The following is a 17,635-nucleotide window of genomic DNA, read 5'->3' on the forward strand; positions in this document are numbered from 1 at the left end:
TTTTACTAAAAATTTAAGACGTATGCAAAGTTGTTTTTCATATTGGAAAAGAATCGAACGCATATACAGAAATCTGACAGAATGTATTTTTTCTTTATTTATTTTTTTTTTTTATTATTTCATTTCACATAAAAGGCACATGTTCTATGTGCTGGCATAAATAAAAAGCAAGGTGCTTGCAGCGCCAGTCCCTCCTACCAGCTGCTGAGGTGTTTTGTCCCTCACGTAGTTAGCAGCCTCGGTCTGATGGGTAGAGTCTAACGGCGCCATCGCTGCAAGACAAAACGCTGCCCAGCCCTGAAGATATGTAAAGTTCGTAGAATGTATGTGACGTAATTTAAACCACGTAATAAACTTAGTTAAAGACTTGGGACGAAAAGGTTTGAATGAATATTTTGAACAGGCTGTAAACATTCATTTACACAATTGTAATGATTTCTTTTCTCGTAAAATTTCTAACAATTAATAGTTATGAATCAATTCTTACGGAATTCAGTTTCCTCGATCGTTCATGATGGTCTGCAACACTGTAGGAATGTTCTTGTTCCGGATGGACGGCTGCTGTACATGAATCTTTAATAGACCCTGCCCATTCCTATAATTATTATATAATAATAACATTTACCTTATTATTAAATAATTACCACCTACAGCTGAACCCGAGTTAGCGGCCACCTAACTTGTTTCTAATGTCAATTTGTCTTAAGCAGCCGCGTGTCTTAAGCAGCCAGATTTTGTCTTCCCTTGGATGACTAATATTAAATACAGGTTTTACTGTATATTACTACAGATATCCTTTGTAATTACAGCCAAGACGAATGTGCAAAACTGCACGATAGAGTTAAGCAGGTATCGCGTGTGAATCCAAGCAAAAGGATAGTTTGTTAGATCCAAAATCCAAGTTTGATTCGAATCTCATTATTTACATTGTGTATCTGGACACGTCGTTATGAGTAATGAATAACGCGTTCGTTAATAGAGTTGCATACCTCTAAATGGCAAAAATACTCAGTGATAAATACTACAAATTGTGAGATACTGCTATTGGTAAGACAGAAAATAATGTTGTGAAATTTTGCGTTAATATGAATGTACCTTATCAACCCAATATTTAGAAACGGATGTTATCGGTATAATCTGGATTCCGACCAGGCATGCATGTCTCATTGGGAACCTGTTCGGGTCACATGGCCAATCCAGGGTATACACATAAAAACTGTCCTCGGCAATTTGTCCGCATACTCCGGTATCTTGTATAATTGGCGGGAAATGATCACGGTTGTGTTTGCGCACTTGCCAGTACTCCCGCACAGAAAGTAGTTCCATAGCGAGCATGACTTGCCCTACGTGCTGTAGGTTTTTATCGTTGAAAGCTTCTCCTAGGGCTGCTACACCATGGTAACAGTTAAGTGACTGTGACGATACAAAGTGAAAAAAGAAGATAAAAATCAATTTCGCAGTCCACATAACATCCGAGTGAAGGTTTTGGCATCTGAACGGTAGAATATATTCTAAAATTAACATGAAGATATATTGAGTTTACTGGAAAGAAGACAGTTATGCTTGCTTGTGGATGGCGCAAATAGAAACGATGCGTTATGGCTTAACTGTTGACTTGAGTATCTTGTTTGTTTTTAAGCTTATTTATTTGCCACCGATAAACAGCATGGGCGACTCCACCGTAAGACTGAAATAGTAATCTTAGTGGGAAGACAGTGCAAGATACAAACGACGCTCCTATTCCAGAAGCTACCCTGGTTCTTTTAGTGTACCAGGTGTACAGCACCCATACAAAGGACTCTTGTACTACTGTCCGCTCAAACAAAGAGATAAGTAACACAGCGATACGTGTATTTTTAACCCTCGCATCACCCAGTTGTAGCAGAATCTAATGCAAGATCACTTTATAGATTCCCCGGCCACAGTGTAAAAAAAGTCTGACAACGAAAAAATGTAGATTAAACAAACTCTATTCTAAAATAAGTTTATAATTAAATATATTAATTAAATGATAAATATTTTTTATGAAGCAAATTATATGTTTAAACATAAAACTAACCAAGTAAGAAACATACCGAACCTAATGAATACAAAGTTACCTCAGATGCCGATTCCTCCTGCCTGGTTCCTGGAACGAGTCCCGAGGCCCACGAGAATCCCGTGTATATATCTTTGTGTCGAGCTACCGGGAAATATTGGTCATTGTTTGAGGGGTTACTTACATCTCGCGCTAGGAGATAAATCTTGTGTTTGTTAGCTGTAAATAAAGCATGTAATTATCAAACAAGACCAAATACACACAATTTAAAAAACAACTGTGGCAATTCTGACAATGTGAATTCAGCATGGATCCATCTTTTGTTATTGTATCATCAATATCGGACTCATATTGATCGAATAGATTGAAATGTGACACAACTTTAACGTAGTTTATATTGTGCGGTCACGTCTTTTTGTCCTATGTAGAGTGCGCATGCGCGAAATTTTATTACCGTTGCTAAGGATCGCGCGAAATGTAAATCCATCTATACATAAAGCGTATAGCCGTCTTCCCTGATAATTAGCGTGTTTGATTAAAACTTGGTTTTCAAACTATTCTGTTCATGACATAACGGCGATCGGTAAACCTACCAGTAATTATATCATCAGCAAGTAACAAACAAATCTACTTCATTTTCGAAAGGTGGGTATATAATAATATATTAGACTAAATGCCATCTGTAGATTCGCCATATAAAACCTTTGTCGGAGAACCCGGGTTTAAAATGTGCGTCCTGAATTGGCCATTCGATGTTTAAACCTGTCTAATCGCAAGAATCTGAAAGCGGATGGAATCGTTTGCACTAAAAGGAGCAACAGAAGCATGTTCACTTTACGGAAAGAAACACATCGTGTACCTTGTCCCCACTGTGGGTGGTGCTTCACATAGTAAGCTGCGGCGTAGATAAAGTAGCCCAGATGGAAATGGTGATCATTGTAATACGGGAACCCGTAATCCACACCGAAGTTGATATCTCCGTTTGTTGCCCTGAGAAATAGTCCGCCCCAGACGGTGTCGTACCTAAACTTCCACATATCGTTTAAGGTATCTGTTCAGAAACAAACAAAAAAATGATTGTAAAAAAGGTTAAACAATCGTGTTAACATCTAGTGTAAGAAACTGAAAAGTAAGAAATCACACAGAGTCGCTTCTAGACCAGTATGAAAGTAAATATATATTCAATAAAAGCAAGTGCATTTGCTGCAACTGCAAAATGGTTTCCAAAACACATTCGGGCTATCGTTATCAACCGTCAAAAGGTGACGAAACATTGTCAAAGAGTTTAAAACCCCTATTTCATGCTTACGTCTTTGTCTACACGATCTGAATTCCACGATAAAGATTGTGACAGCTTATTACGGTGGCACAAAGGTGGCATAAGGATTTTTATGTTTTTTTTGTCTAAAAAGTCAACAACAAAAATCGCGAAACCAAATAGTTTTTTTCGGGTAATTTTTTCTCTCTTTTTGGCAAAATAAATCGCGAAAGAAATCAAAAGCTGTGTGTGCAAATTTTGCGTTAATAAATATCTTCAACCTGTCACTAACGCCGCAGTCTTCCATACTTGAGCACTGAAGTAAAGATACCTGATTTTTCTTATTTTAGCAAAAAGCTATTGTATATCACTTCGGTTCTTCTACTGATATGGTCATTTTGCACTTTCTTTAAAAAGGGAAAGAAAAGAAACGAAAAGAAAAAAAAAGAAAAAAGAAATATGCGAACAACTTTGTTTGGTTTCGTGCGTTTTTAATGCAAAAACTAGAAAGAATCACATGTTATCTGTATGCCACCGTAGCTTATACATCAGTACAGTTATAAAAAGAAATTGAAGTAATAATTTTGGCTTCAGTTGGTTCGCGTAAAATGTGAATGCACGGTAATACAGAAAAGAATTAATAATATCCAACCTTGTATTCGGAGCCATTTCTCCAAACAATTTTTTATCGACGTGTCTAATTTTGTGAAATGATTAGTATTAAATTCTCTGGAGATACTGGCCAGCCTAGCAACCATGCCTATAGCCTTGCCAACGTTGTAACTGTCCGAGTGAGAGCATATTGAATCCAAGTAGGTATGCGTGGCATCACGGTCAATCGCCGAAATTATGTCCTGGAAGTCATAAAAAGAACTTGTATAATTATGCGGTTTTATATATTCAAGTTTAAAAAATAGAATGGGGTATTTAGTGATTTTATTTAGTTACATGTATAAAATACATTGGACCTATTTTAAGAGCGTTGCGGTCTTTGGCAATAAAGTGTTTTTCAATTTTAGTGTTGTAAATTACAAGTAAAGTTGTTAACTTCTAAATAGAAGAAACTATGCGTCAACGGGCGCTGCTGGAACAGCGCAAGTTCTAGAACATCGCGCGACAATGCATGTGTTTCATGAGCAACGGCCGAAAAGGTATAAGCGCCATTGATCGAGCAGACATTAATAAATCATACCGGATGTATCATTTTGAAGGTTTTATCGGAACAGTCTTAATGACACGTATGTTGTTAGACAGCATTACTGTAACATGTGAAATGATACAAAAAAAGTTACGAATTCACAATTTACCTGTCTTTGCTGAGAGCTGAGACGGCTAACAGCGCCGGAGTCAGGTGCCATGGACGCTCGTGGAAGATCCATCTGTAGATCAATCTCTGAACCTTCATAAGCCTTGAAACCAAATACTGTATCTCGTAACTTGTAAGAATATCTGTTGTCCAAGACATAAGCCTAGAAAAAAATCAAACCATTCTTCAAATGCAGAGATGACTAATAGTTTCTTCCTTTCTCGTGCTGAATAAAAAATCAGTTGGAAGTAGATGTGTTACTCATTTTTCTCTATGAAGCTTGTTTTAGGTCATTTTTGCGAAATAATGAGTTTACTTTTCCGCGCAAACAAGAAACGCTACGTTTAATTGCTGTGCTTTCTAAAAACCTCTGGGTGCGGCGTTTATTTACGGTTGATACAATCCGAACACTTTTCAACATTTAAAGAAAAACCTCTCAAGGAAAGCTATCTATTAAATGTATGAAAGTTGCATTTAACCTTTAGTCTGCTACCGGACCCATGGGGTCACCTTTCAGCGGGGTCAAAATTTAATGTTACACCGGCAAGTGACTATGCTTGGCGACCAGCGCAGACCAAGATCCGTGCAGGCTGATCATGGTCTGCACTGTTCACAGTTCAGTCAATGTCACTAAATTTTCAGTGAACTCCCTTTGAATAATAAGTGGTACTGCCAAAATTGAATGATGGACCAGTCTATTTCAGAAATTTAGAAGGGTAAAGGTAAAAGCACATTTCTCACATGATGCGGCATGGTTAGTATCAACAGCGACGCAGTCGGCGATGTAGCATGTTGGTTATTCGGGTGCCATTTAAACACAGCATGTGCTTTGTTCGTCGATTCGCTGACACAAAATGATGTCTTAGGTTTGTAGGAATATATCCCAGCATACTTATCAAACACAGAGTCGTTCCCATGACCTCCACGTGGACCCGCACCTTTAAAATAGATAAAGCATATCATTAGTTCTTTGTTTTATTACTCGTCTGCTTTTTTCAAGTGAAATCAAATAATTCTATTTACAAATCTGACATGCCGCCAAAACGATGAGTTCTAATGTTCTTTTGATGCAATATGTTTTGGGTGACACTGAATTTGAATTTATTAACTGCAGTTAAGTTAGCATTGCTTTCTTGGAGACAAAAAAAATCACAGCAGACGACAACCGGTACTTATATTCTCTAAACGTCGAAATCTAGACACTCACCAAGATAAGCTAACTGAACAATTCCATTGTACTGTCCACCAGACCTTGGAGAGAATGTGATTTTATTGTCAGATTGGTGTACATGCGGTGTCACCTCCTCGCTAAAATACAGCACAAATTTTCTCGTCTGCTGCGGCAAGTCTTTACCCTGTTCATTCATTTCTAAGATAAACTTTTTATTTGGTGTAAGCGGCTTTCCCCCACCAGTGTTGTGAGTGCCAGATCCACCTAAATAAAACGTGAAACATTTTAATCATTTTAGCTGACTAACCTGGCAAAATGAAATAAGTTTGGGCGTGGCATCCTCGGTGTTACTCTTGCTGCGTATTTTACCACCCGCTTAACTTAATATGGAGAGCGCAGATCTACAGCTCGCGGGGTCGTAAGTTCGATCTCCGTACAAGGCGTATGTTCTCTGTGACGAATTGATAAAAGACAGTGTCTCAAATCTTTTGTCCTCCACTTATGATTCATCTGGGGAAGTTGGCAGTTACTTGCGGAGAACATATTTGTACTGGTACAGAATCCAGGAGCAATGGTCAGGATAACTGCCCGCCATTACATAACTGAAAATCTGTTTTAAAAAGGCGTTCAACTCGAAACAAAACAAACAACCATTCCACAGAGCAGACTTGTAAATAAAGATATGTAGATAATCTCTAAGCTGTTTCCATTAAAAATATTTTAAGTCAGCACTTACATAAATAAACTGTCTAGCATTTCTTACTGAGTCTACTGATAGTCGCAACTAATTTAATCATTGAGTTACATGTATATTCATCAATGAAAACAAACGAGAACTCAGCTGTAACGTGACAAGTAAACATGATGTTGAGTTCGATACCCAAGATATTAATGTAAATGTTATTATTTTACCGTGTGTTGGTGCTGGGGTGTTAGGGGCTGCTGTGACAGGCTGCTGTGTTTGTGGCGCTGATGTGGAAGGTGGTGGGTTCGTGTGCTGGTGGTGTCCTCCTGAGCTTGATCCCGAGCCTCCGTAATCTACGCGCTGGGCTGACCCACAGTGCAGCTCAAGTGGTCTATCAATCCAGTACGAATAAGGCAGAGTTTCAGCGCCAATAATATTGATAGCCATTCTAAAAATAAAACTTTTTTACAAACATATGCACCTTTATTTCTGTTTTACAGCAGTAACTAAATTGCAAAACAAATTGTACATTCATTAGAGTTTAGGAATAATTATTGAAGTTACTTCATACCAGATGTAATATCGAATAGTTTCCTATGAAAATACCCGTCCAGCGACCTCTCGTTAGCTTGTACGATAATATCAGTCGTTAGTTGGTACGATAATTATTATTTTAATAATATCAGTAGCGAGATCGTACGATAAAACCAGTCGCTAGTTCGTACGATAAAATCAGTCGCTACTTCGTACGATACTTATTATTTTAATCGCTAGTTCGTACGATAATTATTATTTTAATAATATCAGTCGCTAGATCGTACGATGATATCAGTCTTACTTTAGATAGGAAGAAGACATTTGTTTTCTGATGGTCACGACATTCCCCTGTCGTACACAATTAGATCCACAAGTCCTCATTGGCGGAGGGTTGCCCCAGTTGTTCGCCGCTTCTAATGCATACTGAACCTAGATTGAGCAAAGTTTGGTTAAATTCAGAAAGAAGGTTTCATAAGTCAACCCGTTCTACTTCGAATTAAAATTTAACTACCTTGCCTTCGTTAGTAGTATACTTAACGATAACGGTTTTGATATTTTAAAGATCAGTTGATTAAAAAGTTACTTTCATAAGTAATGTACTAGTAGACTATATAACCTACGCAAATAGCTACAAGGCTATCCGACGCACGTATAATACTGAATGTACACACAATATCACATTCAACTTACTCTTCCTGTTTTTATGTCATTTCCAGCCAAATCCACCCTGATTTCCACATTGTTGGTGCTGTCACATGTCGCGTGCACGGCGATATCTCTGATGTCACGTTCTGCGGCAGACGACCGTTTCTTTCCCGCGTTACAAGTCACTTGCTGCGGGTTGTCAACCCACTGCGGCGGGAGGAGGTAATGTCCAATATAGTTAATGGCAAAGGACATCGTGCCTAAAAGAACAACTGAACTTGTTCATGTAGATCTATAAGTAAAACAGTATTATTTTTTAACAAAGAAATTATGGAAAGAAGAAAAGATGTAATTTAATTCTACATATAGATCTAATTTAAAAGTAACGTGTCAGGTTTTTAGTTCTAAACATTTAAATTTGTTTCCATTTGTACACCTAATAGTTTTGTAGACAAATTGGACTAAGAACGAAACCAGTTACCTGCTGCGTTAGGAACTGTTATTTCGACCTGTTTTCCGTTATCAAGCAGACGACAATGTGCACTGTTACAGGTGTGCATGCCGTGGCTAGCACCGTATTGGTAGTCCTTATTGGCAGCCCACTGTATTAACCCAAGGACCTTGATCGGCCGCGTGTTATGTAGAGTGATTTTCAAAATAGATCCCGCGCACGTGGCACTCATGTACCCGCTTCCGCCATCACTACCTAAAATGCATGTTCTTATTACAATGATATGCTAGAAAATTTGATGCGACATATACGCAAACCCGGTGCAAATTTTTTTTATTGAACAATCGTGGTAGAATCATGACGGAGCCTACACGATACAACAAGGACTAACAGGACAAACATAGCGTAGAAAGTGTCCATGATAGACATGGCGTTGAGTCGCCCGAGCTGTTTTTACAATTTAATGAGTAAAGACCTTCCCAGTTACACTGACTGACACACTTTCCCATCATGGTTTAAAAGTCGAAAACGTAGATACTTTCAACTGTCTATATGGTCAAGTATTTTCCATAGGGCGTCGTAGTCTTCAAGATGAAGCCACACTTCAATCTGCAGATATGTGATCTATATTGCTATAACACGTGCGGCACTTGTCGTGTTTGCTGAATCACCGAAAAAAACAACTACAAACATCATACTTACTTGCTGGCGTCAAGGGACAATTAAACTGGTGATGTTCTCCGTTAATATTGTCCAAACAATAAGGTTTTATCACGGGATTGGCGTTTTTGAAGATGTGAGTTAGAAGTATCGAACCTCTTACCAGTGGAACCTGTAGGACATTATGTATAATATAATAATATTATATATAACAGTTGTACGAGTAAAGCACTAAATCGTGTGTAATTTCGATGCAGTGTAAGAAAGCAAATATGTCAGAAAAAATGTTAGATCATTTAGGAAAACGTTTTAGCTAAAATCAGTTTAATATCTATATCTATTTGTTGAGACACAATATACTTTCAAGCATTCGAGATTCATCTATGTAAAATGTTGTCTCGTCTATCCTTACAGATAAAGTTCAAGGTTTCGACATTAGCTTTAGTCATTGGGCTGTCCCATCGTCAATATTATTGATGGATATACATGTAAACAGGACTGTAAGTTAAGGGCAAATGTTTATAAAGTACCTCCATAGACCCTCCGTGTCCATTGAACAGGAAGTTACCATACAGGTCCCCAAAGTCTTGTAGTTCCGGTTCCCCACTCCCTTCAATACCAATTCTCACCCCCGATTCACCTAAATTAGAATAAATGCATGTCATATTTCATACGTGTTCCATTTAATTTTATGCCGTTTTATAGATAGATAGATATATTTATTTCGGCAAAGGAATAACATATATATGATAAACAAACACAATATAGAATAAAACAATAGGCATCATTAAAAATACTATATTATGCACAAAAAAACCATAGCATGCTCCCAATGCCAAGGATTAACACAAAAAAGAGCAAGCTCTTATTTCCATTGTGGTCCTTAGCATTGGTAGCATGACATAGAGAGGCAATTATTAAAACATATCATAGTGTTTAAATGAAGATTACATCTATATCACAAATTGAAATTATCACAGTCAGACTATCACAAAATCAATTTTATCACATTGTTACTAATAGTAAGATAATATTTGATCATATGTCTTTGTTAATCTATCAAACGAAAATGAAACTGTTAAAACGGTTCTGATAAATGTGTAAAAGAAAAGAGCATGTCATGGCGAAACAAGCGACTATATAAGATGAAAAAAGGAGAAAATTCCTGAGCCGAAACTTGTACATTAAACAATAAAAAAACAAAAACATTAAAACATGTTAAAACATAAAATTCGGCAATCAGTGAATACTTTGCATTAAATGACTTCTGATAGCTACCTTAAAAGTCTGAAATTTGTTAATTTTAGTGATATCCTCTGGAAGACTGTTCCAAAGTTTAGAACCAATGAAACTAAAAGATTTTGAACCTGGGCCATTGACCTTTGGGAGACAGTAGCCATCTTTTAGACTTAGTCTTGTACTATGTGTATGTATAGAATGTTGAGGAACAAATAATTCATCCAAATAATCCGGGGCTAGTTTGTTTTTAACCTTGAAAATATGACACAGTATGATTTGTTCAACTCTCTTGCTAACTGGTAATGAGTTTATGGACTTAAAATGATTAGGATCTACATGGGCTCTGGAGTCAAGATTAAGCACAAATCTCAGTAACTTATTTCGAGTTGTTTGTAACTTGTTTTTTTAACACTTGCGTTAATCCATTATACCAGACACAGCAAGCGTAATCAAAATGACACTGGATTAAGGATATACAAGCATTTTTTTGGTATGTTGTGTAAGAAAATCTTTCTTACGGTATAGAAACTTTAACCTAGCATTGGCTTTATTGATAACTGAGTCGGCCTTGGCACCAAAGGACAAATGCTGATCTATATTAACCCCAAGATACTTCACAGCTGTGGTTGCTTCAATAGCTGTACCATTACAAGTTTCATTTAACTTTGATTTAGACCTTAGTTTTTGTTTTGAACCAAACACAATAGACTCAGTTTTACCTAAATGCAATGATAACCTATTGTCAATAAGCCATTGACTCATTAAAAACAAATCTTCAGATATAGCATTTTCTACATCAGATAAATTTTTGCCAGACACCAGTATTCCAGAATCGTCAGCATATAACAAAAGTTTATTTTTCACTACTGCTGACATGCCATTAACATAAACTAAAAAGAGGAGAGGCCCTAGTACTGAGCCCTGGGGAACACCACAAGTAATATCTGAAGTAGATGAAAAAACACCTAAAACACCAACAAGTAGCTGTCTATCAGAAAGGTATGATTTGAACCACCTTAAAATGTCATTACCAAGACCAGCATCTTGAAGCTTCATCAAAAGGATGGAATGATCAACAGTGTCAAATGCTTTCTGTAGGTCTAACACGTGTAACAGATAACAGAACCATACCTACAACATTACCCTTATCATTTTCATGCCTGATAAAGTCTGTTAAGTAGATCAGACAAGTATCAGTAGAAAACCCAGTCCTAAAGCCAGACTGAAATTTATAAAACAAGTCTTCTGTAATACTATCTATCTATCTATCTGGGGAACACCGCAAGTAATATCTGAAGAGATAGATAGATAGATTTATAGAAGACTTGTTATATAAATTTCAGTCTGGCTTTAGGACTAAAGCCAATCTATCTATCTATCTATCTATCTATCAAGGACTAACAGGACAATAATGTATAAAACAAGTCTTCTGTAAATCTATCTATCTATCTATCTGGGGAACACCGCAAGTAATATCTGAAGAGATAGATAGATAGATTTATAGAAGACTTGTTATATAAATTTCAGTCTGGCCTTAGGACTAAAGCCAATCTATCTATCTATCTATCTATCTATCTATCAAGGACTAACAGGACAATAATGTATGAAACTGTTTCAGAGAGCAACAACCATTACAGTGTACCTAAAGTTTTAAATAATAAATCGCATTTCTATTTATGGAAATAATCATTTTCATTTTTTTATCAAAATATCAGTGAAAATTCAATTGACTTGGGTCATGCCTATAAAAATTTGAAGAAGGCTGACAAAATGCAATCTAAAAAGCCACAATCATTAAATGAACTTCGGTTATTCTGATTAAAATGTATATTACAAGATGAAGTGTATAAAATATTTACCATCAAAATTTCCCAGTGGATTACCATCGGGTCCGCTAACTTTCTGGAACATGTTGGTTCCCAGATCTAGCAGCCGGTGCCACGGCCGACCCTCTTCCCAGATGGATTGTCCATCTGCATACACAGTACGTTCTGGGTCTGTGAACCTTTTAAATTCAAATGCGTCATATGCTATACCCTCGGAATCCATGGTGGCTAAAATTTGAGAAAAGTCATTTGTTAGTACAAACAGAAGTTTAAAAGAGAACAGATTTGAATTATCATGTTTAGTAACAGCCTTAAAATGAAATATGCGTATGTAGGTCATGACCTGTAAACATTCGAGGAATAAATAAAGGTCGTCCATTTCCGCTATCTGTTTGAAGGGGATTTTTCAAGTTTCGAAGTTTTCAATGTGATAGTGCTAGGCCCCACGCCACTCTATATTAGTTTTATCCCCGCTAACTACATTTAAACTTTCAATTCATTTAATAAACCATATACATATACAGAAGATGAAAACGGTAAAGAAGAATTTTATACTTACCAAAATACGGCCAGAGCACCATGGGCTCCGGCCGAGTCGTTTTTATTTGTGAAGTAAAGAACGCATGTGTCGGAAGTGGTCTTCCGGGCCGGATACTGGATCGAACACGGTTAGGCGGTTGGTGTTTAGAGATTTCTTGGTTCGTCTCAAAGACGGTGCGGGGATCAAAATTATCCAAGGTGTGATCCTCCAGTGGCGTGCAGTCGCTTGGCACAGCACGTGTGCACGTGCCGAGACACAAAATCGCTTAAATAACATAAAATGATTGAACAGTTTAGTCATTAAACCTGTGTTTTGTTCTAAGCGTCTAAATACAAAGCATGAGAGAAGCTGAAATGCAAGCTATTGCCTGTATAAATATCAACTCGTGCAGTAGGCTATAGCAAAATATTACCACGAAAGTAGTTCAAAGATTGTAGGAGGCGTATGTGACTAACATTTGAACCTCCTTCCCAAGAGTTTGACCTTTGTCACAAGTTACAGGCGCAGTAGGCATGATACTAATGTTGCAGCATGATCCCGTCAGTGGCGTAGCTTCTATAAGGCACTGCAGGCCCGGGCCTGCAGATTATCTGAGAAAGTGAAAAAATAAAAATGCCAAATATGCAATAAAAATCGAAGGGTAAGGGGGTTAGGCTGTAGGAGGTAATGAATCAGTCACTAACGGGAGCGTACCTGGATGGTTTTGAACTGTACGCTAGATATGAGCAGCATAGTTACGAACGAAGCAGCGATGCTACGAGTATGATGTAGGTGATGGAGAGGGTCTCCATCCCCCAGAAAATTGAGATTTAGTGAATGTTTTAGGCAAGAGATGCGTTCTCTTGCTATATTCCAGCGTTAATCTATTTTGTTTGTCACATTTGTACTACATATTACGGAGGTAATCATTTAAAGTCAAAGATTAGCACACCGCTCATGCTTAATGGCAGGGATCGTGACATTGTCTAAAAGCAAAAACTGCATCTCGAGCAGCCCAGGATATTTTGAGGAATACAACCATTTTTCGTATACTTTATTTACAATGAAGAGTTCTAATTAACTTGACCATGAAATTGTGTATCGCTCTAGCACGGCTGAGGCTTAGAACGTTGAAGAATCAGAGTTCTGTGAATTGCTCTACGCAATATACTCCCTCTTTTCGTACATTAGACATCAATAGTAACAGTAGATATATGGTTATGTTTCAAAATATTTGTGTCACTGAAACACTGTGTCATTCTATGATATATTTTATTGTACAACTGCCAAGACCCGCTCACGCCAAAGGGGCCTAACACTATGGCAGTTTGGGTAACTGCATCTAACTGCTACACACGTGAAAGCATCGAATATTCGAACCGTGTGCAAAGCTGTCACTATGATTATTTATTTATTTATTTATTATTCATTTAATATCCTCCACAATGTCAAGATTACATAGGCAATGAATGGAACGTTACCTAGCACATTAAAGGTATACTAGGTTATTTTTGTTTTTATCGTAATTGAAATCTTCGTCATGAATTAATGCATTGCGTCTGCATCCGCATTTTGGTAAGTTACTTTAAAGGTATACTAGGTTGTTTTTTTTACTTTTGTTGTAATCGTATTTGAAATCTTCATCAGTGTTTAATTTAATGCATTGCGTCTGCATCAACATTTTGGCAAGTTTTTGATTAATGTATCTATGCACACATTGCAAACGTTTCAAGTTTTCTCACGGGAAACAACATTTTTTAGTCATTAAACATCTAATTTTGGCAAATGCAAATTTAAACTGCGCAAATTGCTTAAAGTACTTCTGTATTCAGATCTGGATATAGATTGATAGATGTTATTGCAACCATTAATAAAGTCTTCGATATCACGTAAGCAGTCACGTTTTTCTTACTCGAGATAACGGAAGACTATCATTTTTATTCTCCCACTGCTCTGTTTTATTGCATCTTATTGATACTTGAATAGCAGTCAGGCGGGTGATCCTTTGTGCAAACAGATTCCGACATGCCCAAATTGAGTATACCGAGGTATAATGGGCAAAGTGATATGTAGGTATGTTTGTCGAGAAACGAGCGCTCGGTAGTTGCCGTAGAAACTTGCATGCACAACAGAATCTCGCTTTTGACTGAGTATCGCAACTAGGGGTTTGTGGCAAAATGTTTCGCCTGAAGTGGTGGTCTAAATCTAAAACATCCAAACATACAGTTAATATACATGTACCGGTATGCTGAGATTTAGTGTCAATTAAATATAAATCATTGGCTAAACTTTTTGTAATAGCAGCAAATATTTATACTGTGTTTAGCTATACGTGTTATTTTAAACCTAGGGCATATAGTACTGTTAATACAGATAAACCTGTTACTTTATGTTTACCTCAACTATATGTAGTAACTTCATATTTTCAAATATGAAAGTCTTTAGCTTGTATCCGCTTGTATCTTTGTATGTTCGAAACCTCGCACGAGGTGTCTATTTTTTCATTTTTCATTGTGAGGAAACCATCAGGTTGGCTTTCTGAACAATTTATGGCTTTATCCAGGTGGTATCAGTTCATACATCAGGTTGGCTTTCTGAACAATTTATGGCTTTATCCAGGTGGTATCAGTTCATACATCAGGTTGGCTTTCTGAACAATTTATGGCTTTATCCAGGTATCAGTTCATACATCAGGTTGGCTTTCTGAACAATTTACGGCTTTATCCAGGCATCAGTTCATGGCCTAAAGTTATGTCTGAAGGAGACACCCGGGGTCTTCCTCCCAACATTAAACACTGTTAAAAGCTGGACAGTTCTTTTGAGACATAAACACGTACTTGTAACAATTACAGTTGATGATTTTATACTAAAGCTCTGAAACTGTTTAGGGTTTACCTACATAATTTTTTTCCATGGCATTAAAACACTTGCTTTACTTTCATTTTTTGCTTGTTTCTACTTAAGTTTGTCACTTAGGCAGACAGAATTTTTAGTTCTTGTGAGACATATCTATGCGAAATGTCTTCAACATGTATAGAAAAACTTCAACTAAACGGATGCACAATATACACATATGTAATTAAGATCATATGACATTACGAATTCATTTAAAATATACGAAACTTAAAACGATTCACAATATATGTTCGACATCAAATGATATGTCCGTACTCCCTATATAAGGTTTGTTCACTTTTACGCTATAGATCACAATAATCCAGATGCCACTGATCATATGAACTGCAAAATGCAAAGAAGATAAGTATGATATACAGAAATGAAGCAGTATCAGTATGCCCAGCTTTGTAAGCAATGTGTAATTTAGAAAGGAGAAAAATACACATTTATCGTTCGAAGGTGTTGCCACCGGCCGTTCCTGTGCGGTTCCCACTGTGTTCCTTTATATGTTCGTTATGTTCTCGCTGACAGTTTGTGTCGAATTGAATTGTACGCACAGGCGTATAGGCGTATGCCCAGATACGCGCCTGACCAATATTGAACATGTAATTAGAGCGTATTTATTAGATATTTCCATGATTAAAAAGATAAAGCAGATACCAGTAGTTTTAATTATTTTCTTGCTCGTATACCACCGCCCCGCCAATTATCGCCCCACAACTTTATTAATGTTGGCAAATAGACAGTACTTGCGCCGAAAAAAGGGGTTGCGGATGTCATGATCAAATTACGCGGACGGGATTCGAACCCGCGACCTCCGGGTTAGGAGTCCAACGGTACTTACAGGGTTTTTTTTACCAAGAGGGGAAGGGGCCAAGGCCTGTTAATTGACGGGTTGGGGGAGGGGGAATAGCTAGGTATTTGAGCAAAGGGGAATAAAAACCTGATGCAAAGTCAATTTTTGTGGAAAACTGCATGATTTAAAAGAAATTTACTGAGGGGAAGGGGCCTATCAGCAGCCCCTATTATGAAGGGGAAAAAAACCTTGATTTAATTCTACCCCTACACCTCGGTGCCTCTCAATAATACGTGAATCTAATGCATTTTGAAAACATAAACTGTTTCAAGTTTATTAAAGTTTGAAAGTATTGTTTTTGATTAAAGAAGTCTAGACTGTGCTGTAAAATCTGTTTCATAGTACAAAATGCATATCTTGAAGTGCGTATACAGCTTATTTTTCAGTTGAATAATTATTGAAATGTGCATCTGTTTAATAAATAATGATTTACTACATTTTATCGGTGAATAAATATAATCAGAACTTCGGATGCTTAGTAATTAAATCAGGAGTGCGTAGCATGAGTGATTTAATTATTCGCATCATTTTATCCATCAACAAAATACAGGAACATATTTTTTATCACTCACACTGTGAGTGATATAGGTGTGCTATTTCTTTTATTAGCATTCAGCAAAAAATAAACAGAATTTGTTTGTTGTGAATGGATATGGAATATCACATCGAGAACTGATACAATAACTCGCGCTACCTGCTCATGAAAATATTTAATTGCATCAACTGTCAATGTGATATATTCCATATCCACTCAAAACAAACAAATTCTGTTTATTTTGTTTTGCTGAATGCTAATAAAAGAAATAGAAAACCTGTATCACTCACAGTGTGACTGATATGGAACTGATAATACTGATGTTGGGTCAGTTATACTTAGTTATGATAACTTAGTCATAAACTGAACTTTGATCGCTTTTTGTGTGTTTTTATTGAATTAAACTCCCCCGCTTAGCATTGGTTTTATTCCTCCAGAATGGCTCAGAATGCACCATAGACACTCTTGGTTTTTCCAAATTTTCGTGGGGAGGATACCCCAATACCACACTACCAAAGTCGCTTCTTCGGCGCATCGGGCCTGCAATTTATAAAATGCCAACTACGCCCCTGCCCGTACTAAAGGACGTATAAGGAAAACGAATTTATACTTTTTGGTTATAAAGACTGTAAAGTTTGTCTTACCAAATGCTAGCCATTCTATATCCATAATGTATGCGTGTTTTCTTAACTCTTCTTTAAAGGTTAAGGAGTTATCTAGTATCAGTATATAGGAATCTAGGTTAACTTGACGACATTATGTAAATCAGTCATTGTTACGTATTTAAGTTTGTTTTCGGTGCCAAATGAACACCGTCTCTTGTGGTCCTCGATAAACGGTTTTCGTGTGGGGATTTTTTTGTGTTTTTTTTTCTAACATTTACAATTTTAAAATGTAATTTTCAAGAATTCGGCTGAACTATAAATGCTGGCTAGATCTACCAACAAATACTCGATCCTGTATTCACATTCCTATGTGCAGTCTTGGTAGACTGACACTGAATTCTACAG

At 37.0% G+C, this 17,635-nt stretch overlaps 1 protein-coding gene across 1 annotated transcript; it reads right to left on the reverse strand.

Annotated features, from left to right (window-relative positions):
• Window positions 1-79: 79 nt before the first annotated feature.
• LOC123535015 (uncharacterized) lies at window positions 80-17,398 on the reverse strand. Its single transcript, XM_045317528.2, has 18 exons — window positions 17,270-17,398; window positions 12,376-12,621; window positions 11,850-12,044; window positions 9,282-9,391; window positions 8,794-8,923; window positions 8,122-8,346; window positions 7,686-7,900; window positions 7,297-7,424; window positions 6,686-6,906; window positions 5,810-6,037; window positions 5,344-5,540; window positions 4,604-4,765; window positions 3,949-4,150; window positions 2,898-3,089; window positions 2,100-2,257; window positions 1,096-1,413; window positions 488-595; window positions 80-297 (listed from the first exon to the last, which is right to left on the reverse strand). The coding sequence occupies exons 1-18, from the start codon at window positions 17,292-17,294 to the stop codon at window positions 145-147; spliced, it is 3,213 nt and encodes a 1,070-aa protein (XP_045173463.2). The 5' UTR covers window positions 17,295-17,398; the 3' UTR covers window positions 80-144.
• Between the last annotated feature and the right edge of the window lie 237 nt (window positions 17,399-17,635).

Source organism: Mercenaria mercenaria, chromosome 12 (assembly GCF_021730395.1).
Source record: "Mercenaria mercenaria strain notata chromosome 12, MADL_Memer_1, whole genome shotgun sequence".
In the NCBI taxonomy this organism is placed as follows: Eukaryota; Metazoa; Mollusca; class Bivalvia; order Venerida; family Veneridae; genus Mercenaria; species Mercenaria mercenaria.

Coding starts and splice junctions, on each gene's coding strand:
- LOC123535015 (XM_045317528.2), bottom strand. CDS start 17,294: ATGGATATAGAATGGCTAGCATTTG. Junction 5,541..5,809: donor TGTTCAGTTAGCTTATCTTG/GTGAGTGTCTAG, acceptor TCTATTTTAAAG/GTGCGGGTCCACGTGGAGGT. Junction 1,414..2,099: donor AGGAGGAATCGGCATCTGAG/GTAACTTTGTAT, acceptor GTATCGTCACAG/TCACTTAACTGTTACCATGG.